General features: G+C 39.5%; 1 protein-coding gene across 1 annotated transcript in view; it reads left to right on the forward strand.

The window, feature by feature from the left end:
- The window catches only part of PRKD1 (protein kinase D1), a 503,446-nt gene that overhangs the window by 369,932 nt on the left and 112,095 nt on the right, over positions 1 to 21,419 (forward strand). The window contains 1 exon segment of the mRNA XM_053697941.1: positions 3,799 to 3,876. Within this exon segment, the coding sequence (XP_053553916.1) occupies positions 3,799 to 3,876 (78 nt within the window).

The raw sequence follows: 21,419 nt of genomic DNA on the forward strand, positions 1-21,419 counted from the left end.
AAAATAATCCGATGGGCAGAGGATCACTCTTGCCATCTCTCAGCAATCCACATTCCAGGAGTAGAGAACTGGGAGACGGATTTTCTAAGTCGTCAGACTTTTCATCCAGGGGAGTGGGAACTCCATCCGTAGGTATTTGCTCAGCTGATTTGGCTATGGGGCACACCAGAATTGGATCTGATGGCGTCGCGTCAGAATGCCAAACTTCCTCGTTACGGGTCCTGGTCCCGGGATCCCAAGGCTTTCTCTCCTTCCACGTCTGGTTGCCAGAATCAAGCAGGAGAGAGCTTCGGTGATTCTGATAGCGGTTCCACCGTGGACCCTGCCAATGAGGCGGGACCTTTAATCCAAGGTCCATTCTCGCATCCAAATCTAGTTTCTCTGCGTCTGACTGCTTGGAGATTGAGCACCTAATTCTATCAAAGCGTGGGTTCTCTGAGTCGGTCATTGATACCCTGATTCAGGCTAGAAAATCTGTCACCAGGAAGATCTATCATAAGATTTGGCGCAAATATCTTTATTGGTGTGAATCCAAAGGTTACTCGTGGAGTAAGATTAGGATTCCTAAAATATTGTCTTTTCTCCAAGAAGGTTTGGAGAAGGGATTATCAGCTAGTTCTCTAAAAGGACAAATATCGGCTTTGTCTATTCTACTACACAAACGTCTGGCAGATGTTCCAGACGTTTAAACTTTTATTCAGGCTTTGGTCAGAATTAAGACTGTATTTAAGCCTGTTGCTCCGCCTTGGAGCCTAAACTTAGTCCTTATAGTTCTTCAAGGGGTTCCGTTTGAACCTATGCATTCCATAGATATTAAGCTTCTATCTTGGAAAGTTTTGTTCTTAGTTTCTATCTCTTCGGCTCGAAGAGTTTCTGAGCTATCTGCTTTACAGTGTGATTCCCCTTATCTTATTTTCCATGCAGATAAGGGGGTTTTGTGTACCAAACCTGGTTTTCTTCCTAAGGTTGTTTCTAATAAGAATATCAATCAAGAGATTGTTGTTCCTTCTCTGTGTCCTAATCCTTCATCAAAGAAGGAACGTCTGTTGCACAATCTTGATGTGGTTCGTGCTTTAAAGTTCTACTTACATGCAACCAAAGATTTCCGTCAAACATCTTCATTGTTTGTTGTTTATTCTGGTAAGCGGAGAGGCCAAAAGGATACGGCTACCTCTCTTTCCTTTTGGCTGCAAAGCATCATTCGTTTGGCCTATGAGACTGCTGGACAGCAGCCTCCTGAAAGAATTACTGCTCATTCTACTAGAGCTGTGGCTTCCACATGGGCTTTTAAAAATGAGGCTTCTGTTGAACAGATTTGTAATGCGGCGACTTGGTCTTCGCTTCATACTTTTTCCAAATTTTACAAATTTGATAGTTTTGCTTCTTCGGAGGCTATTTTTGGGGGAGAGGTTCTACAAGCAGTGGTGCCTTCCGTTTAATGTCCCTGTCTTGTCCCTCCCTTCATCCGTGTCCTAAAGCTTTGGTATTGGTATCCCTCAAGTAAGGATGAATCCGTGGACTCGAAACATCTTACAAGAGAAAACATAATTTATGCTTACCTGATAAATGTATTTCTCTTGTGATGTATCGAGTCCACGGCCCGCCCTGTTTATTTAAGACAGGCATATATATTTTTATTTTTAAACTTTCAGTCACCACTGCACCCTATGGTTTCTCCTTTTTCTTCCTAGCCTTCGGTCGAATGACTGGGGGGTGGAGCTAAGGGGGGAGCTATATAGACAGCTCTGCAGTGGGTGCTCTCTCTGCCACTTCCTGTAGGGAAGGAGAATATCCCACAAGTAAGGATGAATCCGTGTACTCGATACAAGAGAAATACATTTATCAGGTAAGCATAAATTATGCTTTTCATACATGTCTCAAATCTCTTAGCCTGATGGCATGGAGATTGAACAAATAGTTCTTATGCAGAGAGGTTTCTCTGATTCTGTTATTGAGACTCCGATACAGGTTTGTGAGCCTGTTTTCAGGAAGTTTTATTATAAGGACCTTTTATTTCCTGATGTAAGGATCATGTTAGTTGTGTTTTTTTTGCAGTTTTTGCAGGACGGTTTGGAAATGGGTTTATCCGCTATTTTTGTTTTTGTTTTTTGAAAGGTCAGATTTCAGCTCTTTCAGTTCTTTCCCTTTTGAAGATTGCTAATCTTTCAGGTATTCATAGCTTTGTTGTAGTTTTGGCTTGTCTATTATTTACCAATTTTCTCCATCTTGGAGTCTTATTTCGGTTTTGAGGGTTTTGTTTCTTTTGCCTGTTTTTCTGAGTTATCTGTTCTTTTATTTTCTCTTTCTTATTGTATTTTTTTTAGTATGAGACAGACACTTAGGACTAGATTTGTTTTCTTTCCTAGTTTTTGTATCTTCTGTCTGTATTAGACAGGAATTTGTTGTTTAGGCATCAAAGTATGTTGTTGATGCTACTATAGTTTTCAGACAAACTTCTAGTTTGTGTTCTTTTCTGGTTACAGGAAAGGGCAGTAAGCCTTTGCCATTTCTTTGTCTTCTTGGTTAAGACTTCTGTTCCATGAGGTCTTTTTTGTATGCAGGTTAGCCTCCACATTAACGGATTACTGCTCATTCTATTAGGTTAATATTTCTTGACCTTTTAGGAATGAGGTTTCAGTTGTCCAACTTTGCAAGGCAGCTATTTTTTCTTAATTTCTACCATTTTGGCATTTGTGAAACTTCTGAGGAGGCTGCTGGTAGGAATGTCCTACAGGTGGAGGGAAGCAACTCGAGGGAAAGTCAATTTTTTTTTTTTTTCTTTTCTCGTTCTTTTGAGAAGTTAAAATGACAAAAACTACCAACATATGGTGTGGGAACAAGTTACTATGAGAAATATAGAAATTCAGGATTCAAGTGTGAATTTACATAATTATTATTTACATGACTAAATGTAAATTTGGAACCCTGTAGAAGAGCGACCTTAATTTATGTATTGTCGCTTCTTCCTTGATAATGTTATTGGTCTTCTTTGTTTTTTGTATGTCTCGCTTCTCATAATATTGCCTTACAAATGTGTTGGTTACAAATAAATATAAAAAGAAAAGGAATGTCCTACAGGTAGTTGTCTCAGGATGGTTATTTGCCTGTTGGTTTTTTTTTTCATTGCATGAGTTTTGCCCTTTTTCAGGTTTTTGGGGATTTAATTTTTCAGTGAAAAAAGATGTTTCTTAAATCCCCCCTGTTATGTTTCATTACTCGTAGACTCCTCTGCTTGGGTATTAGTTCCCAGGAGTAATGGATCTTGGAGACTCACCACCTGTATGAAAGACAAATGATAAATTAATTTCTTTCATGGTATTGAGAGTCCGTGAGACCCGCCCTGTGTTTGTCTGGTGGTCTGGGTTTTTTTTGTATTTTTTCTTACGCACATCTTTTTTCCCTTCTATTTGTTTGCTCTTGATTCTTTTCCTACATCTTTGGCTTGACGTCAGACTGAGTTGCCATTGAGGTGTGAGGGCTTTAAGAGTTGCTGAGGTTTGGGAATCTGCCTCCAACCTAGTGGTAGGGAAGAGTAATTCCCAGGGGTAATGAATTGTGGACTCTCACCACCATGAAAGAAATTAATTTATCAGGTAAGCATAAATTACGTTTTTTTCTTACGAGTAAGAAAATTGAGCAGGAAAAGCAAGTGAAAAAAGTACAGATGTTTAATGTCCCTTTAACCATAAGGAGAGATCTGTAGGAGTTCTGAAGTTGTTTTGTTTTTATACTACTAATCTATTTTGGTTTATTAAGAAAACTTCTTTCATCTGCTAATTATTTTTTATTTTATGACAGCGAAAAAGACATTACTGGAGACTGGACAGCAAGTGTATAACCCTTTTTCAAAATGATACTGGAAGCAAATATTACAAGGTAAACACTACCGCTAATGAGAATATTATTGTTTAGCAACATGACTAGATCTTCAAGAAATTTCACACAAAATAACACACATTTCAGATAAAGTTAAATTCTGTTTAAGGGACAGTAAAGCGAAACTGAAAATTTTAAACAACTTTCCAATTTGCTTCTATTGTCAAATTTGCTTCTACTTCTTGTTATAATTTGTTGAAGAAGCAGCAATTGACTTATGTTATCTAATTGCTTCATTCTCTTAGTAACTTTTGTTAAAAAGCATACCTCCGTAGGCTCAGGAGCAGTAATGCACTACTTGGGGACTAGCTGCTGATTAGTAGCTGCACATAAATGCCTCTTGTTATAGGCACACCAGATGTGTTTAGCTAGTTCCCAGCAGTGCATTGCTACTTGGGTCAACAAAGGATAACAAGAGAATTTGGCAATAATCATGTAATACTCTGCCTTAATCATGAAAGAAAATGTGGATGTCATGTTCCATTTAATTGTGATATTTACATAGTTACAGTAGTAATCTATATATCTAACATAAGCTAAATATGGTAACAGTATATTTCTCTTGTTAAGTGTATCCAGTCCACGGATCATCCATTACTTGTGGGATATTCTCCTTCCCAACAGGAAGTTGCAAGAGGATCACCCACAGCAGAGCTGCTATATAGCTCCTCCCCTCACTGCCATATCCAGTCATTCTCTTGCAACTCTCAACTAAGATGGAGGTCGTAAGAGGACTGTGGTGTTTTATACTTAGTTTATTTCTTCAATCAAAAGTTTGTTATTTTTAAATGGTACCGGAGTGTACTGTTTATCACAGGCAGTATTTAGAAGAAGAATCTGCCTGTGTTTTCTATGATCTTAGCAGAAGTAACTAAGATCCTTTGCTGTTCTCACATATTCTGAGGAGTGAGGTAACTTCAGAGGGGGAATAGCGTGCAGGTTTTCCTGCAATAAGGTATGTGCAGTTAAAATATTTTTCTAGGGATGGAATTTGCTAGAAAATGCTGCTGATACCGAAGTAATGTAAGTAAAGCCTTAAATGAAGTGATAGCGACTGGTATCAGGCTTATTAATAGAGATACATACTCTTATAAAAGTGTATTTTAAAACGTTTGCTGGCATGTTTAATCGTTTTTTACATATGTTTGGTGATAAAACTTATTGGGGCCTAGTTTTTTCTACATGACTGGCTTGAATTTTGCCTAGAAACAGTTCCCTGAGGCTTCCCACTGTTGTAATATGAGTGGGAGGGGCCTATTTTGGCGTTTTTTTGCACAGCAAAAATTACAGACACAGACATCCAGCTTCTTCCTGCATGATCCAGGACTTCTCTGAAGGGCTCAAAAGGCTTCAAAAGTCGTATTGAGGGAGGTAAAAAGCCACAGTAGACTGTTTAAAAAACGTTTTTGTCATTTGTTATTCCGTTTTTGGTATTAAGGGGTTAATCATCCATTTGCAAGTGGGTGCAATGCTCTGCTAACTTATTACATACACTGTAAAAATTTTGTTAGTGTAACTGCATTTCTTTCATGTAATTAGCAAGAGTCCATGAGCTAGTGACGTATGGGATACACATTCCTACCAGGAGGGGCAAAGTTTCCCAAACCTTAAAATGCCTATAAATACACCCCTCACCACACCCACAATTCAGTTTTACAAACTTTGCCTCCCGTGGAGGTGGTGAAGTAAGTTTGTGCTAGATTCTACGTTGATATGCGCTTCGCAGCAGGCTGGAGCCCGGTTTTCCTCTCAGAGTGCAGTGAATGTCAGAGGGATGTGAAGAGAGTATTGCCTATTTGAATTCAATGGTCTCCTTCGACGGGATCTATTTCATAGGTTCTCTGTTATCGGTCGTAGAGATTCATCTCTTACCTCCCTTTTCAGATCGACGATATACTCTTATATACCATTACCTCTACTGATTCTCGTTTCAGTACTGGTTTGGCTATCTGCTATATGTAGATGAGTGTCCTGGGGTAAGTCTTATTTTTTGTGACACTCTAAGCTATGGTTGGGCACTTTATACGTAAAGTTCTAAATATATGTCTTTAAACTTATATTTGCCATGATTCAGGATAATCAGTATTCCTTCTTTCAGACTGTCAGTTTCATTATTTGGGAAAATGCATATGTATAAATATTTTTTCTTACCTTAAAGAAATTTTCTAATTGACTTTTTTCCTTGCGGGCTGTTAGGCTCGCGGGGGCAGAAAATGCTTCTATTTATTGCGTCATTCTTGGCGCAAACTTTTTTGGCGCAAAATTTTGTCATTTTACACGTGGTTGCGTCATTTTTGACGCATGCGTGTTGCAGACGTTTTTTTGCGCCAAAAAGTGTGGGCGTCATACTTGGTGCCAAAAATGTGGGCGTCATACTTGGCGCCAAAAAATGTGGGTGTCATACTTGTCGCCACTTTTTTTCACATTATTTAAGTCTCACTTTGTTGCTTCTGGTTGCTAGAGGCTTGTTTGTTTTGCATTTTTCCCCATTCCTGAAACTGTCATTTAAGGAATTTGATAATTTTGCTTTATATGTTGTTTTTTTCTATTACATATTGCAAGATTTTCCATAAATTATTCCTGGATCAGAACATATTGAGGGATTCCTGTTGACTAAGAAGTCCTACCAAAGCTAAGTTCATTTATTTTAAATGTTATGAATCTTTATCTTTAGCTATGGTTTGTAATAAGTTATCATGATAAACTTTTACATGCAGAATTCATTAGTATTTATGCTTTATGTATTGCTTTTCTTTTTACATTTTATGTACAAGATATACTTAGAAAATTTATAAGAATATTTTTCTGATTCTAGGTTAAAGGCATTGTCTGACTTTGCGCCTTCTATTAAAAAATTTTAGGTCTTTTTCAAACTTCTTTTTGATGAAGTTTCAAATGACCAACAACATACTGAATTATCCTTCTCTGATGATGTTTTTTCTCTTTCAGAACTTTTCTTCATCAGATATTGACACTAACAAATCTACTTTTTTATTTTTTATTAGAGTACATTTGTTTTTTGTTGAAAAGGTGTTATTATTTTGGATATTGCGGTAACTAGTTCTTTTTCAAAACTAGCTAACATTTTATTTCTGCTTATTTTATCTTCTGTGTCTTCAGAGGTTTTTTCCATTCCTTCATACTAGGGAATGGAATAGGCTGACAATTTTCTTCAAAGGTTTTAAATTATATTCTTTGCCGGCAGTTAAATTCAATTTTGAGGGTTCTCCAATTTAATGGGGCTATCTCTACTCCTGCTAAATTATGCTATTGTTTTTATAGCAAAATAGTATTTATTTTATTTTTAAATGGTTGTATCCTATTTAAGGAAAAATGTTTATTTTCAGGTACTTTTCTTGGACCTGTAATTTATTTGGATGATGTTGCTTTTGCTCCATTTTTTCTGTTTACTTTAAAGATCAAGTATCAGATTATGTATTATTTAGCATTGTTAAGGGACAAAGTCTACTGCTCATTTGAGGTTCAGACTGGGTGCTGTTGCATTTGTCTTGTTGTCTTGCATTTTTGTTTATGCAAGTCCGGTGTGTTGGCTGGTCCCTTAACTGGATTAACATGCTAATAATTTTATTTGTTTGTTCATTTTTATTGAATATTTTCACAAATGAGGTTTAATTTATGTCTTTAGCTGTTTTTAGCTAGAAGAAATTTTGTGGTTTCTAAAAAAAATCCTTTTCTTTTTTTCCAAGATAATCAATTATTTGATTCATATTGGATTCAATTCTTAACTGTTACTCTGGGCTTCAAGATTAAGTTCTTAGACTAAAACTTTAAGCTTATTTTAATTTGGTTGTTCTTACTAAAGAACAAAATTCTAAATTCTTACCCAAGTAACATGTTTTTAATTAGAAGTTTTCTTGGTTCTATTCAGTCCAAAATTCTTAGATTTTGGGTACAAAACAAAATTTGAAGTAAAACCGTCTGTGAGAAGTCTTTTTCTCTCTATTATATTCCAGCTATTCCAGTAAGGCTAACACTTTCCTTAATGTGTTTCAGTCCCATATATTTTGGGTAATGTTGAAGTGCGGTTGATCACCTGTTGAGGATCAAGCGCTGCTCAGATCTGGAATCTTCTGGGGTATTTTTTCCAGTTCCATTTTTAGGATCTGGGTTTTGGGGTTTTTATTCAAGACTATTCATTGTTCTAAAGATAGAAAATCTTTTTATTATATAAATGTACCATCTTTTAGATTGGTATTTATATGGTCTATTCTGACTTTTTTTTTTTTTGGTCAGTGATAGCATTATTTGTTTTCATTAGATACAATAGATGCATATCTTCATTTCTGTTTTCATTCAGATTATTTTTATTTTCTGAGACTACGGAATCTCATATGATTCAACTTTGTTTTTTCAAGACATGGTTAGAGGATCTTATTATCAAAAGCTCTTGATTCCTCACACAAGGGTCACTTTTTTTAGGTTTCCAGATAGATTGTGTCACTGTCTTTGTCTCTAACAGATAAGTGATTTTTTTCTTATTGAGTTCCGTCTGTCGGTACCTTCAGTCTCTATTTCCTTCAGTTGCTCTATATGCATGGAAATTTAGGTCTTATGGCTGCAGCATTGGATTCATTTCCCTTTGCTCATTTTCATAGAAAACCTTTCCAGTTTTTTTTTTTTTTTTAAATATATTTTATTGAAAAACTCAAGCTTTGTATACAACATGTAAAATTTCACATATATGTTTTCCAGTCTTTACTTTTTTTTTTTCCAGTTTCTCAGTATTGTCCTTGACAACTTGTGCCATTGTTAAAGATACTGCTAAGTTTCGCAGTTCCATTATAGAGTCTGAGTCCATATAGGCCCTACGGCCAAGCAAACATAATCAATGATACATGGTAAAAATACTAGCTTGTAACCAAACAAATATAAAGTTTCATGTAAAAGGTGAAACCATGTGTGACCTCTGTGTAACACCAATAAAAGGAAAAGGGTCATAGGCTCACCCATGAAAGGATTTTTACAGGTGATTGATTCTGCACGATTTGTAGTCCCTCACTTCCCAAGTCTGTCATTGCGTTCTTCGCGTATTTGTGTCTTATCCCTACTTAGCCAGTAGGTGGGTATGTTATGTCAGTGGTCACTTCTTTTACCCTGAGGTGTAGTGTTTCTGCGTTGTCTGATGTCAATGGTCGGTGTTGCGCTGCTCCCATTGTTGCAGCATTAGGTCATGTATGTCTGCTGTGCCATGCTGTATGTGGTGGTACCTCTCTAACTGCAGCAGGGTGTTTACTTGGTTTTCCCAGTCCTCTATGGATGGTATCGTCTTTGTTTTCCAATATTTTGGGATGAGCATTTTGGCACTATTCAACATAATCAGGAGTAATGCCCTGCTCTGCTTGGTCTCTAGTTTAGGTAGTGATAGAAATAGGATCGTCTTTGGGCTGTTTTGTAACGGTTTCCCTATTATATGTGTAATATGGAGGAAGACACCTACCCAGTACATGTCAAGTTTGGGGCAGGACCACCAAATGTGTGTTGGTGTGCCCTCTTCACCGCAGTCTCTCCAGCACCTCCCCGAAGCTGTCTTATAAATGCAATGCAACCTACTAGGTGTGAGGTACCATCTTGATATAAATTTATAGCTTGCCTCTTGTACTCGTACAGAAACTGAGGCTTTTTTGGTAATTTGGAACGCGGTGTGCCACTCTGTATTTTCTATCTCCATTTGTAGTTCTTTTTCCCACGCCCTCACATATGTGGGGAGTGTATTGGCGTCTTCCATAATTAATAATTTGTATGTCAATGAGATGGCATGGGACGTAGGGCCTATATGGACTCATGCCTTGTAGTTCCAAGGCATTTCAGGGTTCTGATACATTGGAGTTAATGGTGCATGGGTGGAAGAGATATTTGTGGAGGTGTGTTGGATTTTATCCCAGTGTGTGTAAAAATCTATTGGTAATGGGTATGTGGATGTGGCTTTGGATCAGTGTTTCTCTGGAACCCAGGCCTGAAGACCTGCATTTCTTGTAGTAAGGATATCACAGTCCAGCTGCACCCACTTCTTGTTGGGGTTGTTATGGCACCAGTCTAGTAGTCTCTGTAATATGGTGGCTTGTTTGTAAGTATAAATGTTTGGGACTCCCAGACCCCCTCTGTCTCTTGGGAGGTATAGGGTTCTCTTTGCTATCCTTGGCCTAATGTTTCCCCAGATGTAATGTTACAATATACTTTGTAGTTTATGTAGGTAATTTGTTGGCAATGGGATTGGGGTAGTCTGGAGTAGGTATAATATCCTTGGGACTACGTTCATTTTGACAACGTTAATTCTCCCTACCCAAGAAATTGTCTTCTTTTTCCAGCTAGAAAGATCTGACACCAGGGTATGTTCTAGTGCTCTGTAGTTGGCTTGAAATAGTACCTGTGGGTCTGGTGATAAGTGTATGCCTAAATACCTCATTTTAGTCTGTTGTGTGCGAAGTGGGCAGTCTTGAAGTATCTCTGATAAAGAGTCGGGGTCATATGTGATATTTAATAGTTCAGACTTAGTCGTGTTAAGATGAAAATTTGATTTCCGTCCATAGTCCCCGAACACCTCTAAGACCCTGGGCATGGAGGTTTCCGTTTTAGTCAATGTAAGTAGGACGTCATCTGCGTAGAGTGCGAGCTTGTGTTCGTTCAAGCATATAGAGACCCCTGATATCAATGTGTCCTCTCTTATTGTCTGCGCCAGTACCTCTATGGTTATGGCGAAGAGAATCGGTGAGAGGGGGCAGCCTTGTCTCGTGCCATTATGAATGTAGAACCTATCGGACAGTAGTCCGTTTAGTTTGACACGCGCTGTTGGGCACCTATATAATGTGAAGATTTGGGAAATAATGGAGTCGCTGAATTTCATTTTATGCAGAACCGCTTTTAGAAAAGGCCAATATACCCTATCAAAGGCTTTCTCTGCGTCGGTCGACACAAAGATTGACAAAACCTACTTGGTCCGGATAAATTAATGTGGGCAGATATTTATTAATTCTATTGGCCAGGATCTTAGCAAAGATTTTAATATCACAGTTTAAGAGAGAAATGGGGCGAAAATTTTCTGGTTTATTTGGGTTTTTGCCTGGTTTAGGCAAGACTGTGATATAGGCCTCTAACATGCTGTCTGGAAAACCCCCCTCCTTTAATAATGAGTTAAATAGGGATATTAGTGGTGATGTTAGATGGTGTATAAAGGTTTTATAGTATTTAATACCCAAACCGTCTGGTCCTGGGCTCTTGCCGTTTGGCATGGATTTAATGTCGGCTGCAATTTCATCTTTTGTAATTGGTACATCTAAAGCCTCGGCACTTTCCGTGTCAAGAGTGTGTAGGGTCACCCCCTCCAGATAGTGGTCTATATCTCGTAGGTCACAGTCATTGTGTATGTTGTATAGTTTTTCGTAGTACTGTCTGAATGTCTCCGCTATTTTTATGCTGTCTCTGTGCATGTCTCCTGTTGTGTCCGCTAATTCGTGCACATGGGTTGTTAGTTGCTGACGTTTTAGTGCCTTGGCCAGTGAGGACCCTGATTTGTTGTTTACATCAAAGTATTTTTGTTGTAGTATTACAGCTTTGTGTTGGTATTCCCTGATGTAGTGGTTGTTAAGCTCATGCCTGGCTTTGGTTAAATTTTTTAAGTAGATTGTGGAGGTCGGGTGTTGTTTGTGTTGTGTCTCCCAGTATCCTATTTGAGAGAGTGTGGAGTTCACGAACTGTCTGTCATTTTTTATTTTTCTCGCTTTGTGTTTAATGAACTCCCCCCTGATTACACATTTGTGTGCTTCCCATGTCGTTGCCGTTGATGTGTCTGAGGGTGTGTTTTCCCTAAAGAAATGTCCTAGTGTTTCGTCAATGTCCATCTGAACTAATGGGTTAGCTAGAGCGGTTTCGTCAAGCCTCCACATAAAGGGATGTGGTGGTATGCTTGGCCAGTTGATCATGCACTTTACTGGCGCGTGATCAGACCATGTTATTGGCAAAATTTCAGCTTTTTCCACCATAGTCAATCCTATCTGGTCCGTCACTATGTAATCAATTCTAGTGTATGTATGTATGGTGTGGATGTGAGTAGAATGTGAAGTCTGAGGCGTCTGGGTGCTCTGTTCTCCATATGTCATGTATCTTTAGTAGTTGCAGTTGGGAGTTTATGGATTTTATGACTTTCATCGGTGTGCTTGTCCTCCCTGTCGATGTATCTCGCGAGGGGTCTAGTGGCAGGTTGAAGTCACCCGCAATGAACAACACCCCCTTCATGTGTTCAAGTAGTAACTGTGTGACCTGTCTAAAAACTAGGTGCTGTCCCTGGTTGGGCAGATAGATATTAACCAGCGTGACATATGTATTGAAGAGAAGCCCTGTCACTATCAGATATGTTCCTTTGGTATCTTTGATGACATGTTTCGGTTGGAAAAGTACAGTGTTTTTGAGGAATATACCGACTCCCCCTTTCTTAGTTGGCCCCGAGGCCAGGAAGGAGGTCTTATATTGGTTGTTCATGTACTTAGGTTCCCTTCCCTTTTTAAAGTGTGTCTCTTGTATAAAGAGTATATCCCCTTTGTTTTTATGCAGTTGGTGGAATGCTATTGACCTTTTTTCAGGGCTGTTAAGGCCCTTGGCGTTTATAGATACTAGTGAGAGGGGTTGCCCCTGTGAGGTTCTTTGGTCTGTCATGTTATTCTTCCCACTCATCTGGGGTGTGTGGGTCAAATCGATGTGGTAGCTTTCGTCTATGTATGTGGGGTGTCAAGTACCTTTTTGTAATGTGTACCTTTGGTCGGGTCCGAGTCGAGTGGTTAGATGCGTTTACGTCGTGGATATGAGAATTCGTCTGTTCGTGAAAGCAGAGTTGTCGCGTCTGTGTAGTTAAGGTGCAGTGAAAGGAAGCTCAGTTGGTGCCACAGGTGAACCTAAAATAAAGTGGTATGAGGTTAACTTGCAATGCAACAATGAAATAACAGCAGGGTAACAGTATCAATCAACAAACAATAATAACAAGCTGAAATGAAATAACAAGATAGGGCTATATCCCCACCCCTAAGCCCGATAATTCAAACATTAATATAAAATATACGACCTGTAGCCATTTTTGACTATTAAGAGTCCCTTCATGCCGATGCGTGCCCTTTATCTGATTGCTTGCAGGGGTCCATTAAGTTTGGGCACGCGCTCGGCACGCTGGCCCTTTTTTCAGATTCTGTCCTTGACTTTCTCTCTGAGGGTGACGAGGGTCTGATGTGTGTTCTTGGGGTTGTCACATTTTCTTCATCTGTGTGCTCTGGGTGTGGGATGTTGATCCGTAGGATGTCGCAGAAGTGTGGTAGGTCTTCCCTGGTTTTGTACACCGCAGTAGTGCCATCCCTTGTAGCGATGATGCTGACTGGAAATCCCCACCTATAGGGTATCCTCTGTGATCTTAGAGCAATGGTGATATAGCTGAGCTCCCTCCTTTTTTGCCGAGTTGCTGGGCTCAAGTCAGCAAAAATCTGTATGCGGTTGCCTGCGTGTGTAAAGTCCTGTTTTTGTCTGGCATATTTGAGGATTTCTTCTTTGTCTTTGAAATGTAGGAGTTTAAGAATGACATCCCTGGGTGGTGCTTTAGGTGGGGGTTTGGCTCTTAGGGCTCGATGAGCTCTCTCTATTGGGACCTCAGGTGCGCCACTGTCCCCTTTAAGGGTCCGGAAAAGATCTCGTAGGCAGCCCTCCAGGGCCGCTGGTTGTATAGTTTCAGAGATGCCCCGTATCCGGAGGTTGTTCCTCCTACCTCTGTTATCCAGGTCCTCCACTTTCTCCCAAAGTTGATGTATAGTCTCCTCTTGCTCGTATGCCAGACATGATATGTGTTCAATATCATTGTGTGTTGTATTGTGGCTCTCTTCTAGATTTGTTACTCTTTGAGTTACCCTAGTCAGATCACGTTTCAGCTCAGTGTACCAGGTTTTGACTTCTGACATGATCTCTTTTACATCATCTTTAGTGCAAAGGGGTTTTAAATCTTCTTTTGTGAGACCAATAGAGTGCGTTGGATGTGACGGCGTTGCTTGCATGTCTTCTGCTGGTGCAGGGGCCTTTGGGGTAGATGTGGCAGTAGGTGTCTGCGGTTCTAATGGTTTTAAATATTGCTGCAACATTTTTGTATTTGTAACACCGTCAGATTTGCCTTGTTTACGTGCTGGCATACTTTTAAGATTTAATGCAGTGGAGTAGAGGGCAGGCCTTGTCAGTTATATAACAGCCTCAGCTTTTGTTTCCCCAGCGTGGGTATATCTGGTTTAGGAATTTATAACCGTATTAATAAAGCCACCAAGCTACTGTAAAGCACTTTCTTTGTATTTTCTCAGATATCTACCCCTCTGGTTCAGGGTGCGCTATGTCTCTGATGTTAGCTATGTATTTACTATTGTGCAGGCAGTAATAGTTTTGTTCTTGGGAGTTCTGTTCACCAGTATGAAAAGTATCCCTCTTGACAGAGTTTAGGGTCTGTTATAGCAGCTGTTAATCTATGCAGTCTCTCTTGGTGGGTAGTGCTAAGATACAGCTTATTTTCGTGTAACTTATAGTGTCTCTGTGATATACTTGGGCCCCTTTTCTGTTTACTGTCAATATTCAGCTCTCCTGTTCCTTCTCTTTCTCTTTTTATGCTGCCGCTGCGTTTATTATCTAACTATTTGTTTTGTTTTGTTATGCCAGATGTCTGATCTCTTATGCGCTTGTATTGTGGGCCCTTTGGCTGGTGTTATGGCGCTTTATTTTTATGCTGATCTCACCGCGTGGTTGTGCGCAGATTTTTTTGCACCCCCGGGGACCTGGGACTTACTGGCCGCTGTTGTCGGCTCCCTGCTGTGTCCGGTCGGCTAAAGCGCGTCCGTTGCTATGCGGGCTTGTTGTTTTGCCCGGGCTTTAGGATGGTTGCTCCCGGTCTCCTACGATCACACCGCCTGTGGCCTGAGTACGGGGAGTCGGCCCGCCGGCTTCCCGTGGCGTTTCTCAGGTTCAGCTGTTCCCCTCTGCAGTTTGTTCGGTCCCCTCGCTTCTGCCGTGTGTAAGGATTCACTGCAGAACAGAAAAAGGTCTCTGGCTAATTTTATATACCGGGCTTAGGTGGTATGGGCCTGGGAGCTATCCTGTGGGGTCTTCCAGAGATAGATCTCATGGCCTCTCATCTAAACAAGAAACTTCCCAGATACCTGTCCAGGTCCAGGGATGTTCAGGCGGAAGCATTGCATTCGCTGACATTTCCTTGGTGTTATCATCCTGCTTACATTTTCCCGCCTCTAGTTCTCCTTCCAAGAGTGATTTCCAAGATCATCATGGAACAGTCTTTTGTGTTGCTGGTGACTCCAGCATGGCCACACAGGTTTTGGTATGCGGATCTGGTTTGGATGTCCAGTTGCCCACCTTGGCCACTTCCGTTACGGTGGGACCTACTATCTCAAGGTCAGTTTTTCCATCAGGATATCAAATCATTAAATTTGAAGGTATGGAAATTGAACGCTTAGAGGTTTCTCTGACTCAGTGATTAATACTATGTTACAAGCTCGTAAATCTGTCTCTATAAAGATTTATTATAGAGTTTGGAAGACTTACATTTCATGGTGTTCTTCTCATAAATTCTCCTGGCATTCTTTTAGAATTCCTAGAATTTTACAGTTTCTTCAGGATGGTTTGGATAAGGGTTTTTCTGCAATTTCCTTGAAAGGACAAATATCCGCTCTTTCTGTTTTATTTGAGATAGATTGCTATAATTCCTGATATACACTGTTTCTTTCATGTAATTAGCAAGAGTCCATGAGCTAGTGACGTATGGGATATACATTCCTACCAGGAGGGGCAAAGTTTCCCAAACCTTAAAATGCCTATAAATACACCCCTCACCACACCCACAAATCAGTTTTACAAACTTTGCCTCCTATGGAGGTGGTGAAGTAAGTTTGTGCTAGATTCTACGTTAATATGCGCTCCGCAGCAGGTTGGAGCCCGGTTTTCCTCTCAGCGTGCAGTGAATGTCAGAGGGATGTGAGGAGAGTATTGCCTATTTGAATGCAATGATCTCCTTCTACGGGGTCTATTTCATAGGTTCTCTGTTATCGGACGTAGAGATTCATCTCTTACCTTCCTTTTCAGATCGACGATATACTCTTATATATATATATACCATTACCTCTGCTGATTTTCGTTTCAGTACTGGTTTGGCTTTCTACAACATGTAGATGAGTGTCCTGGGGTAAGTAAGCCTATTTTCTGTGACACTCTAAGCTTATGGTTAGGCACTTTTTTATAAAGTTCTAAATATATGTATTCAAACATTTATTTGCCTTGACTCAGGATGTTCAACATTCCTTATTTTCAGACAGTCAGTTTCATACTTGGGATAATGCATTTGAATCAATCATTTTTTCTTACCTTAAAAAATTTGACTTTTTCCCTGTGGGCTGTTAGGCTCGCGGGGGCTGAAAATGCTTCATTTTATTGCGTCATTCTTGGCGCGGACTTTTTTGGCGCAAATTTTTTTTTCTGTTTCCGGCGTCATACGTGTCGCCGGAAGTTGCGTCATTTTTTGACTTTTTTTGCGTCAAAAGTGTCGGCGTTCCGGATGTGGCGTCATTTTTGGCGCCAAAAGCATTAGGCGCCAAATAATGTGGGAGTCTTATTTGGCGCTAAAAAATATGGGCGTCATTTTTTTCTCCACATTATTTAAGTCTCATTATTTATTGCTTCTGGTTGCTAGAAGCTTGTTCACTGGCATTTTTTTCCCATTCCTGAAACTGTCATTTAAGGAATTTGATCAATTTTGCTTTATATGTTGTTTTTTCTATTACATATTGCAAGATGTTCCACGTTGCAACTGAGTCAGAAGATACTTCAGGAAAATCGCTGCCCGGTGCTGGAGCTACCAAGCTAAGTGTATCTGCTATAAACTTTTGGTATCTGTTTCTCCAGCTGTTGTTTGTATTGCATGTCATGACAAACTTATTAATGCAGATAAAATTTCCTTTAGCACTGTTACATTACCTGTTGCTGTTCCGTCAACATCTAATTTTCAGAGTGTTCCTGATAACATAAGAGATTTTATTTTTAAATCCATTAAGAAGGCTATGTCTGTTATTTCTCCTTCTAGTATACATAAAAGTCTTTTAAAACTTCTCTTTTTTCAGATGAATTTTTAAATGAACATCATCATTCTGATACTGATAATGGTTCTTCTGGTTCAGAGGTTTCTGTCTCAGAGGTTGATGCTGATAAATCTTTGTATTTGTTCAAGATGGAATTTATTCGTTCTTTACTTAAAGAAGTATTAATTGCATTAGAAATAGAGGATTCTGGTCCTCTTGATACTAAATCTAAACGTTTAAATAAGGTTTTTAAATCTCCTGTAGTTATTCCAGAAGTGTTTTCTCTCCCTGATGCTATTTCTGAAGTAATTTCCAGGGAATGGAATAATTTGGGTAATTCATTTACTTCTTCTAAAACGTTTTAAGCAATTATATCCTGTGCCATCTGACAGATTAGAGTTTTTTGGGACAAAATCCCTAAGGTTAATGGGGCTGTCTCTACTCCTGCTAAACGTACTACTATTCCTACGGCAGATAGTACTTCATTTAAGGATCCTTTAGATAGGAAAATTGAATCCTTTCTAAGAAAAGCTTACTTATGTTCAGGTAATCTTCTTAGACCTGCTATATTTTTAGCGGATGTTGCTGCAGCTTCAACTTTTTGGTTAGAAGCTTTAGCGCAACAAGTAACAGATCATAATTTTATAGCATTATTATTATTCTATAACATGCTAATAATTTTATTTGTGATACCATCTTTTGATATCATTAGAGTTGATGTCAGGTATATGTCTCTAGCTATTTTAGCTAGAAAAGCTTTATGGCTTAAAACTTGGAATGCTGATATGTCTTCTAAGTCAACTTTGCTTTCCCTTTCTTTCCAGGGTAATAAATTATTCGGTTCTCAGTTGAATTCTATTATCTCAACTGTTACTGGAGGGAAGGGAACTTTTTTATCAAAGGATAAAAAATCTAAGGTAAATTTAGGTCTAATAATCGTTTTCGTTCCTTTCCTCACAACAAGGAACAAAAGCCTGATCCTTCATCCTCAGGAGCGGTATCAGTTTGGAAACCATTTCCAGTTTGGAATATATCCAAGCCTTATAGAAACCTAAAGCCAGCTCCTAAGTACCCATGAAGGTGCGGCCCTCATTCCAGCTCAGCTGGTATGGGGCAGATTACGTTTTCTTCAAAGAAATTTGGATCAATTCCGTTCACAATCTCTGGTTTCAGAACATTGTTTCAGAAAGGTACAGAATTGGCTTCAAGTTAAGGCCTCCTGCAAAGAGATTTTTTTCTTTCCCGTGTCCCAGTAAACACAGCAAAGGCTCAGCATTTCTGAAATGTGTTTCAGATCTAGAGTTGGCTGGAGTAATTATGCCAGTTCCAGTTCTGGAACAGGGGCTGGGGTTTTATTCTATCTCTTCATTGTACCAAAGAAGGTCAATTCCTTCAGACCAGTTCCGGATCTATCAATATTGAATCGTTATGTAAGGATACCAACATTCAAGATGCTAACTGTAGCACTAACCTGCTTTTTGTTTAGCAAGGGCATTATATGTCTACAATAGATTTACAGGATGCATATCTGCATATTCCGATTCATCCAGATCACTTTTAGTTTCTGAGATTCTCTTTTTAGACAAGCATTACCAGTTTTGTGGCTCTACCGTTTGGCCTAGCATCAGCTCCAAGAATTTTTTCAAAGGTTCTCGGTGCCCTTCTGTCTGTAATCAGAGAACAGGGTTTTGGTATTTCCTTATTTGGACGATATCTTGGTACTTGCTCAGTCTTCACATTTTCGCAGAATCTCATACGAATCGACTTGTGTTGTTTCTTCAAGATCATGGTTGGAGGATCAATTTACCAAAAAGTTCATTGATTCCTCAGACAAGGGTAACCTTTTTAGGTTTCCAGATAGATTCAGTGTCTATGACTCTGTCCTTGTCAGACAAGAGAAGTTTAACATTGATATCAGCTTGTCAAAACCTTCAGTCACAATCATTCCCTTTGGTAACCTTATGCATGGAAATTTTAGGTCTTAGGACTGCCGCATCGGATGCGATCTCCTTTGCTCGTTTTCACATGCGACCTCTTCAGCTCTGTATGCTGAACCAATGGTGCAGGGATTACACAAAGATATCTCAATTAATATCTTTAAACCGATTATACGACACTCTCTGACGTGGTGGACAGATCACCATCGTTTAGTTCAGGGGGCTTCTTTGTTCTTCCGACCTGGACTATAATCTCAACAGATGCAAGTCTTACAGGTTGGGGAGCTGTGTGGGGGTCTCTGACGGCACAAGGGGTTTGGGAATCTCAGGAGGTGAGATTACTGATCAATATTTTGGAACTCCGTGCAATTTTCAGAGCTCTTCAGTCTTGGCCTCTTCTGAAGAGAGAGTTGTTAATTTGTTTTCAGATAGACAATGTCACAACTGTGGCATACATCAATCATCAAGGAGGGACTCACAGTCCTCTGGCTATGAAAGAAGTATCTCGAATTTTGGTTTGGGCGGAATCCAGCTCCTGTCTAATCTCTGCGGTTCATATCCCAGGTATAGACAATTGGGAAGCGGATTATCTCAGTCGCCAAACGTTGCATCCGGGCGAATGGTCTCTTCACCCAGAGGTATTTCTTCAGATTGTTCAAATGTGGGAACTCCCAGAAATAGATCTGATGGCTTCTCATCTAAACAAGAAACGTCCCTGGTATCTGTCCAGATCCCGGGATCCTCAGGCGGAGGGAGTGGATGCATTATCACTTCCTTGGAAGTATCATCCTGCCTATATCTTTCCGCCTCTAGTTCTTCTTCCAAGAGTATTCTCCAAGATTCTAAAGGAATGCTCGTTTGTCCTGCTGGTAGCTCCAGCATGGCCTCACAGGTTTTGGTATGCGGATCTTGTCCGGATGGCCTCTTGCCAGCTGTGGACTCTTCCGTTAAGACCAGACTTTCTGTCGCAAGGTCCTTTCATCCATCAGGATCTCAAATCCTTAAATTTTAAGGTATGGAGTTTGAACGCTTGATTCTTGGTCAAAGAGATTTCTCTGACTCTGTGATTGATACTATGTGACAGGCTCGTAAATCTGTATCTAGAGAGATATATTATAGAGTCTGGAAGACTTATATTTCTTAGTGTCTTTCTCATCATTTTTCTTGGTATTCTTTTTGAATAACGAGAATTTTACAGTTTCTTCAGGATGGTTTAGATAAAGGTTTGTCCGCAAGTTCCTTGAATGGACAAATCTCTGCTCTTTCTGTTCTTTTTCACAGAAAGATTGCTAATCTTCCTGATATTCATTGTTTTGTACAAGCTTTGGTTCGTATAAAACCTGTCATTCAGTCAATTTCTCCTCCTTGGAGTTTGAATTTGGTTCTGGGGGCTCTTCAAGCTCCTCCTTTTGAACCCATGTATTCTTTGGTCATTAAATTACTTTCTTGGAAAGTTTTGTTTCTTTTGGCCATCTCTTCTGCCAGAAGAGTCTCTGAATTATCTGCTCTTTCTTGTGAGTCTCCTTTTCTGATTTTTCATCAGGATAAGGCGGTGCTGCAAACTTCTTTTGAATTTTTTACCTAAGGTTGTGAATTCTAACAACATTAGTAGAGAAATTGTGGTTCCTTCATTATGTCCTAATCCTATGAATTCTAAGGAGAAATCATTGCATTCTTTGGATGCTGTTAGATCTTTGTATTATTATGTTGAAACTCCTAAGTCTTTCCGAAAGACTTCTAGTCTATTTGTCATCTTTTCCGGTTCTAGAAAAGGCCAGAAAGCTTCTGCCATTTCTTTGGCATCTTGGTTGAAATCTTTATTTCATCATGCCTATGTCGAGTCGGGTAAAACTCCGCCTCGAAGGATTACAGCTCATTCTACTAGGTCAGTTTCTACTTCCTGGGCGTTTAGGAATGAAGCTTCGGTTGATCAGATTTGCAAAGCAGCAACTTGGTCCTCTTTGCATACTTTTCCTAAATTCTACCATTTTTGATGTGTTTTCTTCTTCTGAAGCAGTTTTTGGTAGAAAAGTACTTCAGGCAGTGGTTTCAGTTTGAATCTTCTGCTTATGTTTTCATTAAACTTTATTTTGGGTGTGGATTATTTTCAGCAGGAATTGGCTGTCTTTATTTTATCCCTCCCTCTCTAGTGACTCTTGCGTGGAAAGATCCACATTTTGGGTAGTCATTATCCCATACGTCACTAGCTCATGGACTCTTGCTAATTACATGAAAGAAAACATAATTTATGTAAGAACTTACCTGATAAATTCATTTCTTTCATATTAGCAAGAGTCCATGAGGCCCACCCTTTTTTGTGGTGGTTATGATTTTTTTGTATAAAGCACAATTATTCCAATTCCTTATTTTTTATGCTTTCGCACTTTTTTCTTATCACCCCACTTCTTGGCTATTCGTTAAACTGATTTGTGGGTGTGGTGAGGGGTGTATTTATAGGCATTTTGAGGTTTGGGAAACTTTGCCCCTCCTGGTAGGAATG

The sequence above is a fragment of the Bombina bombina genome, chromosome 1, assembly GCF_027579735.1.
Source record: "Bombina bombina isolate aBomBom1 chromosome 1, aBomBom1.pri, whole genome shotgun sequence".
NCBI lineage: Eukaryota > Metazoa > Chordata > Amphibia > Anura > Bombinatoridae > Bombina > Bombina bombina.